The sequence below is a fragment of the Plasmodium vinckei genome (genome assembly GCF_900681995.1).
Source record: "Plasmodium vinckei vinckei genome assembly, chromosome: PVVCY_13".
NCBI lineage: Eukaryota > Apicomplexa > Aconoidasida > Haemosporida > Plasmodiidae > Plasmodium > Plasmodium vinckei.
Genome location: NC_051305.1, coordinates 1,048,019 through 1,070,775, shown reverse-complemented (window position 1 = coordinate 1,070,775; position 22,757 = coordinate 1,048,019). Strand labels below are relative to the sequence as shown.

Sequence of the window (22,757 nt, the reverse complement as noted above, 5' to 3'; positions counted from 1 at the left end):
TTAATAAAAGGATAATAGCGATAAGCCTTAACGGGGAAAAGACATAGCATGATAAATTTTTCATTACACAAAAAAATTGTGAAATTGTATTAAATATATATGCACAAAGCCTTATGATATATTATCAGTTTCAATGAAGTTAATCACATTTTGCTGTATGCAATACTTAAATAAAAAATTAAGATATTTATAATAAAAGAAAAGTGAAATAGATGCTAAAATAAATTTGTCATTATAAAAGCCAATAGAAAATATATCGATTTTTTGTAATTTATTATAAAGGAATAAGTGTTCTTCATGCATAATAATTTTGTAATACAGAAAATTTGGTTTTAAAAAAAAGGAAAGAAATATATAAGTTTAATCAAAGTTTATTATATCGATTTAAGACATGTGTATATGTGTCTGCACATTTTTATAAATAAAATTATTAAAACATAGATGAATGAAAAATGAAAATTGAATATAACAAATTAATTGAATAAATAAATGAGTGTATACAAATATATGGAGTTATAAATATATATTTTATTATTTTACAACGTTTATGCTTTGTTTGGCTCATATTTCAATTTAAATAACTCATTTCGAAATTCGATAAATGCGCTAATTAGAGAAGATAATGTTATTTGCTCAGTAGCCCCAGAAGCACATCTTTCTTCTATTTCTCCAAAATTTTTAAGAAGAAGGCAAATGGCTGAATCAGGATAATCATAAGTTAAAACAGCTTCATATAAGCATATCATAATATCTTTTATTGAATATCCTTTCTCTTCTTGCAATTTTGTGATAATTTCATATGATTCTTTTATAGTACTTTTTGTAAGATGTTCTAATATGAATTTTATTTCACTAGGTAGTGGAATATCTAACGTAGATAATATTACATTTTCATCAATAACCAAATTTTTATGGCTTAGTGATACTACTTGTAAACAATTTAAAATTCTTCTCATATCCCCACGGCCAACACGTATAAGACTTTCTATGCCATTTTTTGTAATATTTACATTTTCTGATTTTGCTATATCTAAAGCTTTATTTAGCATATATTCTTCTTTTAATGGAGAAAATCGAAATGATGTGCATCTTGATTGTATAGCTGGTGTAATTTTATTAACATAATTGCATATTAAGCAAAAACGGACATTTTTGGCATAATTTTCCATAATTCTTCTCATAGCATTTTGTGCAGGAAAGGTCATATGATCAGCTTCATCTAATATAATCAGTTTTAAAGATGTCCTTTCACAAATATTATAATGATTTTTTGATTCAGCAAATGTTTTTATTTGCTCTCGAACCACAGTTATACCTCTGTCATCTGATGCATTTAATTCTAATACAAAAGAGCTTCTAGATTCTCCATATAGTTCTTTACATACTGCCAAAATTGTAGATGTTTTTCCGGTACCGGGTGGACCATGTAAAAGCAAATGCGGTAGTTCACCTTTCTCAACAAACTTCCGTATAGTTGATATAACTTGCTCGTGTGATATTATATCATTTAATACGCCAGGCCTATATTTTTCCACCTAACATAAATACGAAATTAAATAAAAATAATTATATTTAAAATTCATTCTAAATTTATATAACAATTATTAAAATACTATACACAATGTGTTGTAAAATAATAAATTAAATATTTCCCCTATAAATATAAAGCATTCTCTACATTTTCTTATACAATATTTTCTCATATTTTATGGTGTAAACACAACTATGCATCTTTGTGTTTTTCATCAAGTTATTATTTTTTCATAGTTGCACATCATAATATTAAAAAATTAAGTGTTAGCTAAACAAATATGCTTTACACTACTACCACATCCATTCATATGAAAAGTATATATACATAACACAAGTATTTTTATATAAATGTGCATAATTTTTTACAATAAGACCAATATGGATATATAAAATCATATAATATTTGTTTTTCAAGAATGTATTTTTTTTTATTTCATACCCATGGAACTGGCTCATCAATTTTTAGGGGTTTAACATCAATCATTTTAATATATTACTCGATTTTATAAATGTATATCAATTCAAATATATTTTATTTATGTAATAGTATTTAAAAGTATTGCGTATAAATAGCCATGTAAAATGTTATGTATATTTTTTAATGGATATCTTGATAAATAAAATAGAAAAATATTCTAGAAAGCTTATAATATATAAATATTTTATTTTTTAGAGCGTTCTTTGTCTTTTGAAGATACTCCAAAAAATAGATATTATATTTTACACATCTGGCTTTTTTTCACTTTATTTAAAAATCTCTTCTTTTTTTTTGTCGATGGCTTTGTTTTAAAATAAAATTATAGCATGTGTAATTTTTGTTTTTGCTTTTTGCACTTTGTATTAAAATTGCTATGCATAAAACATATTTACATTTTTTAAGAGAACCTTAAGGATAGCATATATAAATATTTTGTTAGGTAATTTTTTAAAGAAGGCCTAAATAATAATAAAATAAAGAGCTTCGTGTGAAAGCAAACACATTTTTGAATCTCACTATTATTTTTGTTATTTTCTTATAAAACTAGAATATTCTTTATTTTTCTTTTAAAATATATCAATGCAAAATTATATAAATTTTTTAAGCACACTTAAAAAAATTATACATAAATAATATTTTTTTCCATTTCTCCTATGAATGCTAAAATCGATATTCTTTTTTTATCATTTACAAGGTTATCAATGCTTTTTATGTAAGTAATACTTATTCGTTATATATATGGCTATGAAAATGCATATAAATATATTATATGTAGCATCTAAAATTTGCACACTACGAGAAATGTAGTAAGATCTATAAATAGCTATTTAAAATTTTTTATTTTTCCTCCTATCAAATGGAAAGTATGCATATTAATTGCATCACTTGACAATTCTTAATGTAGCATTGTAATATTTTTTGTTTTGTGTATGGAAAAGTTTTATTTTTATTTTATGCTCTTTCGTCTATTTATACAATAGGCATTTCTCTCATTCCCTTTTTTACATATGATCTTTATATCCTTATCACAAAGGGAATGTCTCAATCAGTTGTGTGCTACAATTTTTCCTTTTCTCTTAATCTTATTTTTAAGTTGGTATAAACATTAATAGTATATAAGAAAAATCGGATAATAATAAAATGCCAATATTAATAACAATAATAATGGTTATGATGGGTGTTTCAAAAATGAACGGAAAAGGAATAGTACTGGGAGAAATAGTTAAAAAAAATATATAAATATGTTTTATTTTTTTTATTTTAACCTTTTAAAAAGAAATATAAGAATATAGTAAACTTTAATTTTATACAATTTGTTGGTTTTTTATATAATATTATGTTTCACGAAAATAAAAGGAATGTGTTTAAATCTCATAGTCCCAATACACTAATAAACGTTTCATCATAAATATAAACATTTTATATATTTTGTAAAGTTTGGTTAAACCTTGGAAATAGAAATAATAATAATTTTAAAAGATATTTTTCGACACACGAATAACACACATACGTATGTATATTCCTATACCAATCTTATTGTAACTATATATATTTATTTATAGAAAAAAAACTAATGACCAAAAAATTAATTATAATAAATATAACAAAATAATAATCAAAATAATTAAAAAGAAAATTAATATAAATATAAATAAAATTAATAGAAAGGGATTAGCCCACAAAAATTAATTGTGAATTGTTATTATTTTTGTTTGTGTAATAAGTTTTAAAATATAAAACATTTGTAGTTATGAGAAAAAAACTAATAAACTAAAATAATTCTATTTATATTTTTTAAAAACATCATTTGGACATATACACATGTGCTTACATATATACTTGAAGCACATATACAATATTATTTGTTCTTTAAATACCTCCAAAAAATAATCAAATAATAATTAATAGTCATTTCCTATATTTTTAGGAATATTCAGAAATCGAAAGTATAAATATATATCCCAAAAAAAGTTTCATTAAAGAGAAAATTGTTAATGTTTGTCTAAGGAGCCGTAAGCACATGGATACATGTATAATTGAATTGTTCAATCTGAAGAGCATTCATATAAATGTACCATTATCTATGTTTGCTTTGGTTTTGTATAGTAAAATGGTGAATCAATATAGACCAAAATATAAGATTTGAAATTGCAAATGCAAAAAAAATAAAAGCGAAAAAAGAAAAAAACTACATAAAATAACAAAATAAAGCACAATCGGGCGTAGGTCAATGAAAAATATAGAATTTGCTATGATTTCTTTATTACATATAATGAATGATTGCAAAAATGAACGATTTAGTATGCTTAAAGTTATTAAAAACTAAAAAAAGAAATAACCGGAATAAGATATATACAATTTTACCAAATGATAGCAATAACATAATAGCTTTATTATACATCAAAAATGAAAAAAATACAAATGAAGAAAATTTTAAATTATATATCAGTGTCTTGAATAGTCATAATGATGATATTTTACTCAATAATAATACAATTAATGCTTTTTGGATTTACTGCAATAAGGATATTTTTCCAAAAAATAATCCTGTGAAACCTCAAATTCCAATTTTGGTAAACTGAATGAATAACTATTATATATCCACCTTATTTTATCCCTATTATTATCATAACAATAAGTTATTTCTTATACACATTTCACACTTATAGGTTTCACTACAACATGATCGTTTGAATTTTTACTTTTTTACCAATGATCATAAAATAAACTCGCATTTGGAAAGCCGTGAAATTATGTACTATACGGAAAAAAGCATATAGAAGCATACACACATATATATGAAGTAATATTCTTTCGCTCATTCAATTCATTTTGTATTTATGTATACTACTATTCTTTATCATTTTTAGAATCAAAGATGAACGGTTATATTTCGATATTTATAATAAGACTGATGGAAAAACATATAACCATAACACAATGTACAATTTTTATATTACTTTTGATAAGTTATTTCATTTTATGGAGTCATTTAATGTAAGAACAAGAACAATATAATTAAGAAGACCTAAAACAAATGAATACAACCAAAAATATATATTGTTATTTTTAATATAATCATTTTCCCTTTTTTTAACATTTAGAAAAATTTGTCTATATTGGAATCATTCTCTAAAAAGTTTATAAAAATAATATTGAAGGATGAAAAGTAAGGGGAGCTTTAAAAAGGATAATGGATATATATATATAACTCTACGTTGTGTAATTATATTATAGACATATGTATATTGTTTTTTAAATAGATATTTATAAATCATACCTTCATTACATCTTTATTTTTTGTAGTTCTTTTTTTATTATACTAAATGATATAATATGCGCTGAATTTGTTTCAAATGGGCTATGGTAAGATTTAAAGACAAAAATGTCTAATGGCATAATGTGATAAAAAAATGTATTTACATATGCATTCTAATGATGATAAAAATTTTTAATTCTACATTGTTTTGATTTTAAAAGAATTAATTTGCACTTATCCATACATACGCATATCTTTTTATAAGAATGTTTAGTTGTTCTTTTATGCTATAGCCATATACTAGTTTTCATCAAATTACAGTTTCAAGTATTTACTTAATATTTTATAACTATGCATATTTCAGTTTGCAGGTGAAAAAAATATTTGCCCTTCAAAACATATTGATGGAGGTAGATAATTATATTTATTTCAGCAAATGTATTTCAAGGTAATGATAAAATAATGATGATAATAATATGAGATAAGAATATAAAATGATAATATAAAATCATTTCATTATATAAGCTTATTATTTAATTTTTTTGTTTTATATAGGAATGAATTCTTATTTCTTTTGACTTTGACACCACAACAATTTCTGATTATTTACAAGGAAGAAGCCCCATATTTGGCAATAAATATAAACAAGCATGGTAATGATATATCTATATTTTTATTATCATAATTTATTAAGCATTAATTGTGAATTGCACATAAAATTTCCCCTGATTTAAAAATAAATATATTAAATTTGAAATATTTTCTCCTTTTTTTATAGTATTAACATTTTTTAAGGATTTTGAGGTGAATTATGATATATCCACTGTGATTTTGATAGATTTATGCAATAATGTGTGGTCCTTTGATATCCAAGAGTAAGTTGGCAAGATAGAGAATCTATTATTATGCTAAAGCTTAATATAGGCTAGCATAACTAAAAATGAATTTATCATCTTTTAATAGTAATAAATATGTAATTTTTTTTGCCTTGCTATTTCAGGTTTTCTGATTTATGTTTATTTGATGAACAAGATAAGACAAGCTTCAAGAAAAATGTAAAAATAAAAAGTGTAAAAATTCATTCACTATATTTAAAGAGTGAATCCGAGAAAAATATAAAAATAAATGATATTAAAAATTTCTATAAAGAAGTATATTGTGAAAATAATTACATTAATGAATGTAACTCTAATAATAATACGAAGATAAATTTAAAATCTTATTTTCCTGACTATTTTAAATTCACACAAAACAAAATTTACATAAATAAAAATTATAATAACAACGATGATTGTAACATTAGCTTAAAAAGCTATAAATATTTAGAATATTCAAAATATTCATATATAATTTGTAAATTAAAAAAAATATATTCCTTGAATAGTGAAAATTTATATCAAACTATTAAATCTAATGTGATAGAGAATGAAAAGGAGAAAACCGTTAGGGGAAACTTTGATGTTTTATATTTTTATGTTCAAAATGAAAATTATAATTATAGTCCGAGCAAAATTCGGTTTTCTAACTATGAAAATAGCATAAAAAATTTTAATAAGACTTATGAAGATAATATAGAATATATGGCATCTCAATTAAATAATAGACAAACTGATTATTACATTAGAGAAAAGTATAATGTTTTACAATATGAAGAAATTTACAATAGTGTTGTTGACCAAAAAAATAGAATTAATCATAGTATGGATCATGCTAATATTTTATATGATAGCAGTAATCATGCGATTGAAAATTATTCTTATGATATAAATAAAGTCAGAGAAAATTATGAAAATATAAATCTACATAAATTAAAAAATGTAGAAAATGGGGTAAACAGTCTTAATAGCATATTACCCAAGTATATTCAACTTATTAATATGTATCCCATTTATAGTAATATTCGAAAATTATTTTTAATTAGTAGATTTAAATGGGATTATAATAAGAATCATTATGAAGGTAACAAAAAAATTAGTGATAATTTTATATACAATAAAAGCGCTAATAAAAGTCAAAAACTTTTCTATAATAAAAAAGTGAACTTGGTTAAAATTAACTCATGTAAAGAATATTATTTTGTTGAAGTATTTTTTTTTAAGAAAAATGAGAATATAAATAAAAGGCGTGTAATAGTATTAAGAAAGACAAAGGAAAATAGTAACATTGAATTTTTGGTTGTTCTTAAAAATTACAATTATTTTTATGTAAACGAGAAAAAAAAACATTGTCTTTTTAATGTTGATAATGCATTGTGCAAATTAGTATTTAAAAATAATATTAATACATTGATTAGTATATGTGCATATAATATACTAGAAAAGGCAACAAGTATTATAAAAGTAAATGATTTGAAAAGACAATACTACTACTTCATAATGCTATATAACGGTTTTTTAAATAAAGATATATTTTTAATAAAAAAAAGTTTAAATATTCAAAAATTTAAAGAAATGATATTATTTTGTAGAATATTATTTCATTATATTTGGAATAATTTTAATATGGATATTATTTATTTTTATTTTATTGATTATTTTTCATTTATAAATCATATATGGAAAAAAAAATATAAAACCAAATTTAAACATATTAAGAAACAAATAAAAGAAAAAAAGGAATTTATACAAATTTACTTTTCCTTGAGCTTAAAGAAGATATTTGACATAGTAGATATTGTTGGAAAAAAATATCTCTGTTTTCAAAACACCATAGAATTTAAAAATTCATTAATGCAAGACATGTTCAATGTTAATCATAAGAGGTCACAGAAAAAAATCATCTCCGATAACAACAAATGCAAAATGAATAATAAAGACATGATAGATAAAACTGAAAATAAGAAAGTTCAAGCAAAAAAGCAACACATCCAAAAAATGGAAATGTCTAATAGTTGTAATAATGAAAACTATAATATTAGAAATAGTAAAACCAAAACAAAATCACACCTCATTAAACCAGATAAATATATATCGAATGATAAAAGTTTTGATAATTTCGAGAAACTCTATAATAACATCACAAATGTAGATCAAATAAAAGGAAATGTAAATTCAAATAGTATAAACAAAATTAACAATAGTAATAAAATAATCACAATGGATAATAATCAAACGAATAATTTAAATAACTATAAAGAAAGAGTTCGAAATTCATCATGTGATGATATGAAGAAAATAACTAAAAAGAAAAAACAAAATGATGAAAAGGAGGTGAATTTATTTTTAAAAGATCAAGCCGCTGATATTGGAACCGAACAAATTCGACAAAATAATAATTACAATAATTTAGATAATAAATACTCACAAATACTTGAATTTTATTATTTTGAAAAAATGTGTTATAACGAGCATTATAATATATTTGTTAATAAAAAGTATAGTATGGAAATATGCACAATTACGTTAGATTTTATTATATCATTTATTGATCGCTTTGGGGAAAAAATAAATAATAAAAAGCGACTAGGAAAAAATAAAATGAAAAAAATATTTTTAGAAATGAATAAATATATATATATGGTTAAAATGATTATGAGCATAATAGCAAAAAATGATTATACAAATATAGAGAAAAAGACAAAAAGAAATGTAAGCAAAATAAATGTTTGGAGAGACAATAATTTTTTTAATAAATATAATGGAAATAATTATGAACAAAATTTTATAAATCATGCATATATAAATGTACATAGTATGCATGATACTATTTCAGAAATGTTATATGTCGAAAAGTTACATTCTGACAAAATAAATAAATTAATTCTTAATCATTATCATTATTTTAATACACCTAATGTTAACAATAAAGTGGATAAATTTAAATGTAAAAATGATCAAGACAAAAATAATCATGATTTGCCACTTCAAGTTGCTAATAAAAATACTGGAAATGAACAAATCAACCTTAAGGATAAAATTCACAATATATATAGTTTATTAAATTTGCAACGACATGAACAAATGATGAAACACAACTATGGTAAGGATACAGTTACCAACTGTACTGATGATAGAAAGATTTCCAACACATGCAAACTAGAAAACATAATGAATAATGAATATAGAAATAAGTTGAATGAAAAAGATTATAAAAAGTTATTTTTTTGTTTATGTTATTGTTATATAGTAATAACAAAAAGGAAGAAAATTCCTTATCTTAATATGAAGAATGTATTATATAAAGAAGTAATTAATTCAAATAAATTAATTAATAAGAACATTATATTTGATTATGTTATTTATGATATTCTTAATAATAACAACCTTAGTGCAACTATTTATTATATTTATTCAAAAAAATACGAATTTTTTTTTAATTTTATCGTATTATATTTCAATTATTATGTTTTACGCAACTTTTTTCTGAATACACGCAATATGTTTATTAGAAAATTTTATGATTCTGTTACCCGAGGGATAGAAAATTATAATACAGGTATAAAGAATGATTATTTTGATAAAAATTGTGAGAATATTAAATTAAACAACAAGGGTGAAAAAGACAAAAAAAAGAAAGAAAAGAAGAAGACATCAGAATATTCCTCATTTTTTAATAATTTTTTAAATGCAATCATAAATGATTTTGACACTATAATTAATAAAAAGGAAGGATCACCGTATAATCGATTTGTTTATGATTTATTTAAAAACATTGAAAATTATGAACTCCATAGAAGAAATACCCATCAAAAAATGATAAATAGTAAAGATGTCGTTGATCCAATCATTAACAATAAAATGGATTCTAATAATAACAATAATACAAATAAAACAGATGTTGTACCAAGAGAAGGAGATTGCAATTATATAGGGATGGACAAGTGTAATTCCATTAATAAAGGTGATCGAAATCTAAATAATTTAAAAAGATATGAGAATGATTCATATTTCGGAAAAAATAGCATAATAGATGCCATTTATGAAATATATAATATGTACTATAATATAAAAGACAGTTTTATAAAACTGGAAAGTGAGATGAATGAAAAAAACATGGATAGTATTTTTAATTTTCATTATAATTTAAAAAACTGTGTAAAGCGTAATTTGCAAAATATAATTCTATTAATTTATAAATTAATCATAAAGGATAAAAAAGTTAATAAAATAAATAATTGCTTTAAAGATCAGATAATGAAACAATTAATAAGAAATTCCAAAATACCATTTGCTTTTATGCATTTAAATCCACACGAAATTATAATAAATTATTATGGAATGATTATATATAGATTATTATGCAACAATATAGATAATTATCTAGGTCTATGTATATATATATTGAAAAGATTATGCGTTGATGTTTTCAAGTTTTTTAAAGCTATAGCTTTTTATACAGTAAAAAAATATATTAGAAATAAACTGCTACTTTTTTTGATCAAAAATAAATGCTTATTTAATCAGGTTGATAAAAAAGCTGTAAAATTTATTTCTATTTTAGAAATATTTTATAAAAATAGTTCATACACTACTGAGCATAACAATGAATACACTAAATATATATTGAACAATAATATTTTTAGACTATATGAAAATATGACATTTTTTAAGGCTTTCAAAAAGAATATACTTCAAGCTGGTTATAATTACATATTTAATATAGCATATAAAGAAAAAAACGTTTTAAATATTTTCAATTATTTCATAAGTATGCATAATAAATTATTTTCACAAAATGCAAGTTTTTTAAGTTATTTTAATCAAATGTCTCTCTTATTTATTCCTTTCATTATCCAAAATTTTTATTGTACTTATGACGTTAGTAGTTTATATGGTGGTCAGAACCATATAGACAAGGAAAGACAAAAACAAAATCAATTAAAATTAAAGGATATACATTTCTTTTTACAAAACGTAAAAATTAATTACAAAAAAAAAACGAAGAAAACAAGAGGAATCATAATGGCAGTTGAAAATTATTGCCGTCTTAAGCGAAATGTGCATACTTATACAAAAAATAAAAGTATCATCCGTTACTCTAAGACTCTCCATAAAATTTGTAATGAAAGATGGATGCATCATTTCAAATTAAAGAAAATCTCTCAAAATAAAAATAAGTGGATTAAAATTTCTACGTACGAAATATCCGATTTTTATAGAAACTGTATTATAAATAATAATAGACGCATATCAAATATAGAAGGCACTACAAATTTTAATAAAAATCATATTTTATCAAAAACACATTTAAAAAATGAATTAAATTATGATGAATCTATAAATGGTTTGGTAAATAAACAGCATATACCAAATAATGTAGAAGCAATTAAAGAACTTATGAACACAGAAAAATGCATGAATCATGATAATAAAAATGATAGTCTAAATTTTTCGAATAAACCTATTTATTGCTATTATGCAAATAAAAAAGGGAATGAAAATATCATTACTTATAATATGGGAAAAAATTGGATGAAGCTAAAAGGGAAAGAAATAGATGATCCAATATATATTTGTCACAAAAATTTAGATCAAAATATTATTAAAGAAAACAATATAAAAAGCATAAAGAAATATATACACGATTTTAATGCAAATAAAAAGCCATGGCATTGTGATTATAATTATGATAATGAATGTTATTATTTATACTTTACAAATAAAAATGAAAATCAAGAAAGATATTTAAAAAAAAAAAAAAGAGGCAAATCTAAAAATGAAGAAGAATTTATGAGTGTACCTATTGATTATAATTATTGTAGTGTTGATGCAATAGACACATTTGTTCTCCATAATAATCATATTATTGAAAAAGCTTCAGAAATTTATTATAAAGATAAAGTTATTACTAATGATAAAAACAATGAATATTCTTATATAAATAATACATTTGTACTTGAAAAAAATTGTAATATAAATAAGCAATATACAAATTGGGGCTCAAACAAATTTACGACTTTATCAGAAAATAATCAAAATGAAAAATACAATCATAGTATAACTGATGAAGACAAGATAAATCGAAATGCTTATGGGGTAGTAGCTCCCGTTTTAAAAAAATATGAAAATTCCGTATATAATTACAGACTAGTTCCCCTTGAAGTATCTACGCATGGGTCCTATTTATGCTGTTCTTTGTCAATGCTAAAAAATGTAAATACTAACATTATGCTCAGAATTGTATTAGAAAAAAGAGGAATTTCATTTTTACACTTTATATTAAATTATTTTTTAATTAAAAAGACAAAAAGAAGAAAAAAACGTTTCATGAAAAATGAAATGTATACGTGTAATAGTTCTCTTATAATACGAGAAAACCAATATGGCAATATAATAGAAAGACAAAAAGGTGCACACGATAGGGATTATAATAAACATTGGAAATGGAAAACAAAACCAAAACAACAGAGACTTAATATATATGATTCTATATATCCACATTTAATTAGTAAGCAGTATGATGAGGATTTAATTGTATTTAATAATATAGCCAAAGAGAATAACAAAACCATCGTGAGCAATTTAAATGTGAAACCAATTTATAAGCATGTAGTTTTAAAAAACTGTAACAATAATAAAAAAAATAAAATAAAAGTGAAAAATTTATTCTACGAGTTAATAAAATTAATGAATATAAAATCGTATGATGACAAATTGTTTATATATATTTTAAACTATTACATTGATAACAATAATATATCTATTATATTTATTGTTCTAATAACATTAAAATATTTTAGCAATAATTTTTTCAAAACACTTCACAAATCGAAAGAGTTCAATTTTTATGAAATTATAAAAATAGGGACTAAAGACAAAAGTTTTAATGAAAACAACGATAAAACGGATAAACCAAATGGAAATATAAAAGAAAAACGTTCATATTTTTGTAGTAAAAAACAAAAGAATATCGATTATAACATAAGCTTAAATTCATACGAGAAATACTTCTTAAAAATAATAAGTTATATTCAAAATAATTTAAGAAATAAAGCGAATAGTTTTATATATGAATATATTGAGTCTATTTTGGAATGTCTTGGTATTTTTTTATACAAATTTGATTTTTTATATAATATAACCTTTTTGGATAGCTGCTCATCTTCCCCATGTGTATGTTTAAAAAATGAAAAGAATAGTGAATATATTCAGAACAATAATTTAAAGGTACTAGACAAATTGGGAAACAAAAAAAACGAACAAAATTTCTTTAGTTTGAATATTTTAAAGAGTAGAAATCCTGATACATATATATCTTATAATATGATGACAAAACTTAGTAGAAATTTTTTATTGTTCAATTATTTATCATATGAGCATATTAATAATAAGTTCGGCATGGGTAATCATAATTATTTTTGGGATAATGATGTTTTTATGTTATACAATAAAAAATATGTATCAACAAATAAAATCAATAATTTTCACAAATTTGTGCTTAGTTACTTTTTAGCAAATCAAACTTATACATCTATGTATTTTTTTATCTTGAAAAATATGAGTTTGTTTCAATCATTTAAAAATTGCAACTATTTAGTAAAGCATGTGTATCGAAAAGAAGAAAAGAAAAATATTTTGTTAAATATGTCTTCCAATTTACATATATCATATGTACCTTGTTATTTATATTCTCGCTTATCCAACAATTTGTTACCATTGTCTTTATACAATGCTGGTGCGATATTTATATATGAGTTAAAAGCAGATCTCCTAAGGAATAAAAAAATATCAAATAAAGCATGCTTAAATAAAGACAGATTAATGGATATATCTAAATGTAATAACGAAAATGGACACAAAGGAAATGAGAAAAATGAAGTCGATTTTAACGAATGGAATATCAGTCAAAATATTAATCAAATATGCAAACAAATTTTAAGAAGAGATAATGATGATATACAATATATGCCTCTCAATATATTAAGCTTTTTAAACGTAAAATTATTCTTATGCATATTTGTATTTAGCAGTGTTGATATATTTGATTTCAATACAAACAAGGTAGATAATCCTTTATATGTAAATATATATTATTTTAAAAAATTGACTAAATGCTTTGCTACATCAATTTATGAGGCATATTTCGGTTGCAAATCAAATTTTAAAAAAAGTATAAAACAAAAGCTAGAAGAAGAAAAACGATTGAATAAGGACATATTTAAACTAGCTATAGAAAATTTAAAGCGGTATAAAGAAAATTATATAAATATTGCCAATTGCGAAAACAATACCGAAAATTATACGCATGAAATTCGAAATAGTTATGGAAAATCGAATTCCTTCAACAAATTTGAAATAAGTAATAATAATCAATACCAATTTTGCTTTGAAAATATAGCATTAATAAAAAAAATAATGAATAAGAACTATGAGTATAAAGACAAAGATAATTACAGTTTGATGAAAAAATTAGGGAGCATTAAACACATTAAAGACAACTGTAAACAAAATAAGTATATATATAATGATAGAATAAATTTTGATCAAGTATTTGATTTTTATACATATAATAAAGATTTATCATTGAAATTTTTATTAAAAACATATATAGATGAGTCGTTTTTTCAAAAATATTTTTCTCCTTTTTCTCTTTTTGAAAATATGTTTAAGAATGAAAAAGAAGCATATGCAGATATTGATCAGCATCATTTACAAAATGACAAAACAAAAAATGAAAAATCAACGACAAATAAATTAGACAAAACTGCAACAAATCAACATATTTTATATGATAACCATAATATGGCAAAGACAAAAAATATAAAAGAATTATATAATTACAATGATTTTTTTGCATACATAAGAAAATGGAAAAATTGGGAAGATTATGCAGTGTACAAATCTGAATGTAATAAATTACAAAATTGTGAAAATATAATTCAAGTTGAAAACGGATTTTGCAACGATAATGAGATGCCCATTTGGAAAGACAATACACAAAATTTTAATGAAAACAAATTTAACAAATATTGTAATAGTAATTCTATTGGTACTATTTGTAGTACTCATTTAAAAGAAAATCAATTTTATTTCTTAAAATATTTTAATATAAAATATTTTCTTACTACTTTCCAACCACTAATAGCATACCACATATTAATCTTAAACTGTATTTTTTATAAAAATGATAAATCAAACAATTTTGAGCATTATTTATATGTAAATAATTATGATGTGAAAATATTGAATAATTATATTATTAGCAACAATATTACTTTACCGTTAAAATTAGAAGAGTGTTTAAAAAATGTGCTTATAAAATTATGTCTAGAATTAACTATATTTTATTTTAATAATAGCAATATATTGTGCTCTATCTTGTGCTTTCTAGATTTATGTAATATTCGTATTGAAAAATTAAAAATGTATATTCTTTCTATGAAAAGTATACATTATTATTTTAAAAAAAATTATAAAAGAAAAGCATTTTGGGATAAGTGGATAAAAAAATGTTTTCAATTTTTTAATATCAATTTATGCAAAAGAGATAAAAGCATATTTTATGAAAGTTTTACTTCTCTAGACATAGATTACTATGAGGTTTTTAATAAAACATTTATAGAGTTAGTTGTAATTAAGTTGTTTTTAGAATTGTCAAAGGAAAATGATGAATTCGAGCAAATAGGCAAAGAAACAAATAGTGAATATCCAGATAAAAAAAATAGCTCTACAACCATTAGAAGAGATATAATTTCTTCCAATTTTTATGATAATAAATTAGCAATCCTAAATAATACGAAAACGAAATACCCCAATTTTAAGGATACTTACAATGCATTCGAAGGACGAAATAATTTGAGTGAGATGGAGAAATCCACACAAATAATGGCATATAGTGATATAGATACAAAAAAAGACAAAAATTATTTATGCAGTGAAGAGAGAACTAAAAATTATCCTAAAAACGAAGTTAATTGTAATATATCTGCTTATGAAAAGCACAATTTTATTGAATCGAATGATAAAAACATATACAGCATAGGTGGCAATAAAAATGAAAAAAACGAAAACAAAGTAAATTATTATACATATAAAGAGGACAGTGTGAAAATGTTCATTTTAATTTTATTAGAGAAATCCATACAATATAGAATTAAAGAAAAAAAAAAGAAAAAAAAAAAGAAATTTTATAACGATTTTTTGAATATTATACCACTGTATTGTAATGTTAATAATGTGCATCAGCCACTCACATTATTGCATATTTTAAGTCGTAAAAATGATATTTTTGTTTTTTTTTACGAATGTATTGATAAAAAAATTGATATAAAAACATGCCAAGATATTATTAATTTATATACAAAAAATAAATATACCAAAAAACATATAAGCATTTTTCTTGAGCATATGAAAAAAAATATGTCTTTTTTGATAAAATTACAAAATATGATGAAAAATAATAAATTATTAGATATACAAAACTATTTTAAAGAAAATAATGATTTGATAAATGATTCTATCGAAAATATTGAATCTGAAACTCTTATAACATCATCTATTAATGCTCGATGTTTACCTTCAAATAGTAATAACATATCATTAATATTATTAGAAAAAATGAAAAACATTTTTATTACAAATACAGATTTTTATAGTATCGAAAGTACTTCGAAGTATGCTAACAAATCCGCTTTGCAAATTTTATATACAATTATATACAATGATTTCGACTATAAAAATATTCGGTTTGCCATTGAATTTATTATTCAAAATAATCCCAATTATACAAAGTTTTATATTTATCTAACTGCTTATGTTGAATTCGTTTTTCAAAATAATTATCCATATTTATTTTTCAAAAAATGTAAATATGCTGTAGAAAAGGAATTTTGTGAAAAGACCGAAAATGCTATTAATTTAAAAAAATACGAAAAAATATTTGGTCGCAATTTTAATACACATCATGAATTAAAACAATTTTTAATGGATTTCAAGAAAAAAAAGGAACTATATGATAGTCTAATTATTTTATTAAAAAATATGTGGCTTTTTTTTCAAATTATAGATTATTTATTATTTTTAAGTGAAATTAAAATCATCGATACAAATAAGTTAAAATTTTATAATGTTATTCAAAATCTAGCAAACTATAAAGACAAATCATTAGATTTGTTTTTTAACATGATCAATAAAGAAGAAACAACATATTCACTAATTTTTTTTCTCATAGCCAATGATATATTTAATTTATTAAGACGATTTTTTTATATCTTTTACTTTGATACACCAATTTTTTGTTTATACAACTTTGTTAAATGTGTAAAATCGTACAAAATATCCAGAGCAAAATATTATCTTCAAAAGCATTATAACAAATATATTAAAATTAATAAAAGAAATAGTTCAGACAATTTATATCATATATTTTGTACTCATGTAATAAATTATTTGTTACTGAATTTCCCCCATATAAGGTATTTATTTTTTGCGTATATCTAAAGTAGTGCCTATTGTTACACCTTATTTTAAATATACACATTTTTATTCAATGGAATTATTATTTAAGATTTATTTTTTTGTTAACCATATGCATATGCTTATGTATACATATTTAATACATTTTTCACCTTCTTATGCAATATTTTAGGTATCTTATATTAAAAATTCTAATGGAAACAAAGTTTGATTACAAATATAGATTTTATTATTACACATATAAAAATCTATATAGTCTTAATTTGGAAAAAGAAATATATATGGATATTTTTCACGTTTGTGAGGAGTTAATAAGTCGAAATAAATTTACATATATAAAAAGTATGCTATCTAAAATATATTCACCAATAGAAAATATAGAGCAATATTCTTTTGAGTATAACAAGCTTTTTATTATATTGAATAAATTTGTGCTCCTACATTATTCTTGTTTTAAAAAATTTATATATATAATAAAAAACAGAAAAAGCACAGACGATTATATAAGCTTATTATATCATAGTTCTCTTTCTTTTGGTTATTCAACAGTAATTTTTCTTTTATTTCTTCTAAATTATTCTTATTCCTTCCAATCAAGATTAAGCATTTTTGAGCAGATTCATATTTTATTTTTATGCATATTTTTAATAAACGTTATAAAAAATAAAGAGTCGAATTCCAAAAAAAGCAAAATAAGTAAAAAAAAAAGTATATTTACATTTAATTATATAAAGAATAAAGTACACATATCAGAAAACCTGTTTAATGATAAAGCGATGAGAAACAACAACGATGAAAAAATTAGACAAAAAAATAATACAAAATTGTGTATATTGAAATTTTTGCCTCTAAGTGATGAAGAGCATGAAAAAATATTTTTGTTTAAAGATTACAATGAAAATAGAAAAAAATATATTAAATATTATAAGGGTGGAATTCTAAATTTTGAAATATATAATAAATATATTCATTTACAAAACCAATTTTATAATTATTCAGAAAAGTATTTCTACGATTTTACAAAAAACATAAATATCATTAAATATTTATGTATTCATAAGCACACAATTAAAAACTTAAAATTAAAGCTTATATATTTATTAAGTTTAAGTACAAAAAGTAAAATATCTATACATTTTGATAAATTAAATATATCTTATATAAACGACATTTTAAAAAGTATAAATTCTCGAACAAATAGAAATACAAATGTGTATGTCCATTATGTTACTAGAAATATTTATGTAGACAGTGAGAAACAAGTCCATAAAAAAATCAACAAAATGATGAACTCCATTTATAGAAATAGTCAATTAAATGATGCAAAAAATACAAGCAGAGATAAAAAATTATACCTATATTATCACAATGCACCAGTAGATTCGTTGGAAATGCTTCACAAAGGAGAAAATAATAGCAACAATAGTAATAATACTAGTAGTAGAAATAGTACCAGGATGAATGAAAATATAATGAAGAATATCAATTACAAAGGTACCAATAATTACCATCCTAATAAAAGTAATAATAATTTAGACTCCAAATTTATTCTTACTGTAAAAGAACTAAATGAGAATGAGCAAGCTAAAACGAACATCAATTTATTATTAAGCATATTTATTTGCATAAATAATTTAATAAATAATTTAGATGTAATTAAAGCACAATATATTATAGACAATTTTTGTATTAAGAAAATATATGAAGAAATAAAATGTGATGAAAAAAATAAAATGTTAACAGAATTGTTAGAAAACCAAAAGACCAATGAGCGTGATTATAATTCAAAACGTCTTAATAAATTCAATAATGCTAAAAAAAAGAAAATTGGTAAAGATTCATTATCGAACATTGCCAAAAATACAACTACTTGCTCATATTATTATGAATATTTAAATAAAGAAGAACAAGAAAATTTATATCATTGTAATTCTCTTTATAAAATAGGAAATTATGAAATAAATCAATTCAATCTATTAAATTCAAAGAGTAAAAAAAAAGATGATGTAGATGTAAAAAAAAATATAGAAATGAAATTAAACTTGAATAATAATGATTCGTTTTTAAAAATTGATGATATATATAAATATATTTATTATAATTCAGTTTATTCACTTGTTATTTTTTATTATTTGTGCATTGACACAAAATTTGGTCTACAATTAATGAGATTGCTTAATTGCTCCAAAACAAAGAATGAAAATAAGTACAACAATACAGATACTTTATTTTTTAATAATGCTATAAGCCGATGTAGTTTTGACATATATATGTTTGTTTTGCAATCACAATTATTATTTTGCATTAAAAGAAAGACCCATATTATGTTAAGACCTATATTTTGTGATTTTAAAAATGAAGTGCCAATTTTAAAGATTTTTTATTATGTTTTAAAATATTTTATGAAGGTTAAAAAGGGAACAATATATGATACATTGGTAGGAAATAAATTTATACACTTATTTAATAGCAGATTAAATTTAGTATGTGCAAACTTATTGGTTTATCATAACTTTATATTATTTTTATTGAGTAATTTTTATGTTTACTCATATAAAAAATATATTTGTGAAAATTGTAGAACACAATATTACACAAATCGTACATATTCTAAAGACATAAATATTAATAAGGGTGATACTCAAATAAATATAAACGAACAAGGGCCAAATAGTAAAAATAAATATGAGTCAAATAAAGCTTTTATATATTATGAATGCTCATATGAATTTTTAAACAAGAATATTAATTTAATATCAACTAATTCCTGCAGCATAATATACAAAAAGTTTTATTTTAGAACAATATTAGATGCTTATTTTTACATATTAAAAATTTTGATAAAAAATAAATATCACAAAACAATTTTAAACGATAAAAAATGTTATAAAGAAGCTAAAGACAGAAAAAAGCAAAGAAGATCTTACTATTACAGTGTTGGAGATGTTGGGAAATTATTACCTAACGTTAAATATTCGGGTCTACAGTTGTCTAATTATCTTTTCTCTAATTTAATCGCAATCTACATATCGAATAATATAATATTACCACTAGAAATAGAAGTAGAAATTATCATTTTTTTATATAGAATAGCATGCAAATTTACATCAGAAGAACACGTTAATCAGATTGTGGGTATAATCAAGAAAAGAATTTTATTTTATATTAAAAAGAAAAAAAATCATATTATTTATAGATTATTGCTAAATATAAATGAATACGGTAAATTACACTTTATTTTTAAATTAATTTTTGAAAATAAATTGATATTCGACTTTTTAAAGTATAGTAAAAATGTGTTTTCACATTTAAATGTATATAATTTTAATAATGACCTAAGTGTCTCATTAAATAGTAATTGCTTAATATATCATGAAAAGGTCTGCAAATTAAAGAATTATTTTTTTAATGATACTGGAAGAGTACCAAAAAATTTATGCAATAATACTTTGGGGAATGATAAATTTGCATGTCAAATTAGCAATGACAATGATACAATAATAAACCAATGTCAAAAGAGCCATGAATGTTGTTGCAATGCTTTTATAAAAGAAGAAAATAATGTAAAAACAACAAAATTAAAGTTTTTTTTAAATATTCTTGATAATATGTACAAAAAAGATAAAATGAAGAGAATTGAAATGGAAAAAAACCAAATGAGTATTTACTACGATTTTAATAATTTACATTTCAAAAATTTGTTAAGCATGTATGAAAGAAATGCAATTTTGTTCCAATACAATAATAATCAAAATAATTTATGCATATTTTATGATGATCACTTTTTTGTGTATATATTAGCATTCTACATAAGTATATATTGCAAACAATTCAATAAAGGGAATTTTGAACTTATAACCACAATTTATAAAAAAATTGGATTAAAGTATGAATTGTATAAACATTTACATAAAAGGACGAAAGATTGCATAAATATGCTAAAATCTGATAAAGACATTTTTGAAAATGATAGCACAATTCAAACAATAATATTTTGTATAAACATATTACATCATTGTGCTTTGATACTATTAGAAATCCAAAATTTGTATAAATATGATCGTAATATGAATAATATATTTCTTTTAATTTTGCAACTTAAGTATATTTATTTATATAATAAGCATATGCTACAAAATACAAAAAAACAAGATTTTAAATTATATATAAATAATTATATAAAATTAGACGGTTTAATAAATAATAATATATGTAACAACGAGATTCATGAGATTTTCGAAAATATTCTACAAGATAATATTAAAGTTGGCTATTACAAAATACAATTTTTAAATTTATCACTTGAAAATCTCATTTCTTTAGTTGAATCTCACCCATCATTTTATGAAACCCTAATTTTGTTAAAGGTAATTATAACAAAAAAACAATTTTTAATAGTTATATTGTTTTTATGAAAAAGTTAATGTGTTTTTACGAAAAATTTTTATTATATTTCCCTTTTTAGGCTTATGAGAAATATTATGATGACATAGTATATTCATTTATACCAAAAATATTATATATCCAAGTTGTTATATATGGCAACAAAAAATACTTGCACGATTACTGCTCCTATAGTTGTATTGATAAAAATACAACCAAATATATAGTGAAATTATTTATGATGAACAGTGTTCATTTAAAGTATAATAATAATTTCCCAACAAAAAAATATAAGTATATAACTATCAAAGAAAATAATTTAATCTTTGACTTTTCATCATACATAAAATCAGCAATAAATCTCAATATTCCAAAAGAAAATGAAAAAGACGATATTTATAATTATCCTACCCATACAATATCGCTTAAATTTATTTTAAGTCAATTAAATAATATAGACTATAAAATAAAGGTAAATATTATATATAACCATGGATATATATGACAATTTCCAAGTATATATATTATGAATTTATTAAAATAATTTGCTTAATATGTTTTCCCTACAGGCTTGCAAAAAATTAGGTTCTGATTTTGATGACATGCATTATGAATGCAAAAATATTCTAAATTTGACAATGACTTAGGAAACAAATATATATTTTTTTTTTGTACCTATTCCAAACATATGCAAAAATAAAAATATTTAAACTTTTATTTTGGCATAATAAAAAAAATAATTATTCCTATT

General features: G+C 21.7%; 2 protein-coding genes across 2 annotated transcripts; one reads left to right on the top strand and one right to left on the bottom strand.

Moving 5' to 3' along the window:
• Positions 1 to 545: 545 nt before the first annotated feature.
• PVVCY_1302830 (replication factor C subunit 3, putative) lies at positions 546 to 2,017 on the bottom strand (the record flags this gene model as incomplete). The annotated part of the gene is made up of 2 exons (XM_008623957.1): positions 546 to 1,535; positions 1,973 to 2,017. 2 exons carry the CDS (start codon positions 2,015 to 2,017, stop codon positions 546 to 548), a joined length of 1,035 nt encoding a protein of 344 aa, XP_008622179.1.
• Positions 2,018 to 4,287: 2,270 nt separating this feature from the next.
• PVVCY_1302820 (conserved Plasmodium protein, unknown function) lies at positions 4,288 to 22,653 on the top strand (the record flags this gene model as incomplete). The annotated part of the gene is made up of 12 exons (XM_037634742.1): positions 4,288 to 4,584; positions 4,681 to 4,766; positions 4,882 to 5,008; positions 5,116 to 5,180; positions 5,318 to 5,377; positions 5,635 to 5,718; positions 5,826 to 5,923; positions 6,049 to 6,145; positions 6,271 to 17,622; positions 17,796 to 21,990; positions 22,089 to 22,478; positions 22,576 to 22,653. The coding sequence occupies 12 exons, from the start codon at positions 4,288 to 4,290 to the stop codon at positions 22,651 to 22,653; spliced, it is 16,929 nt and encodes a 5,642-aa protein (XP_037490795.1).
• Positions 22,654 to 22,757: the final 104 nt, after the last annotated feature.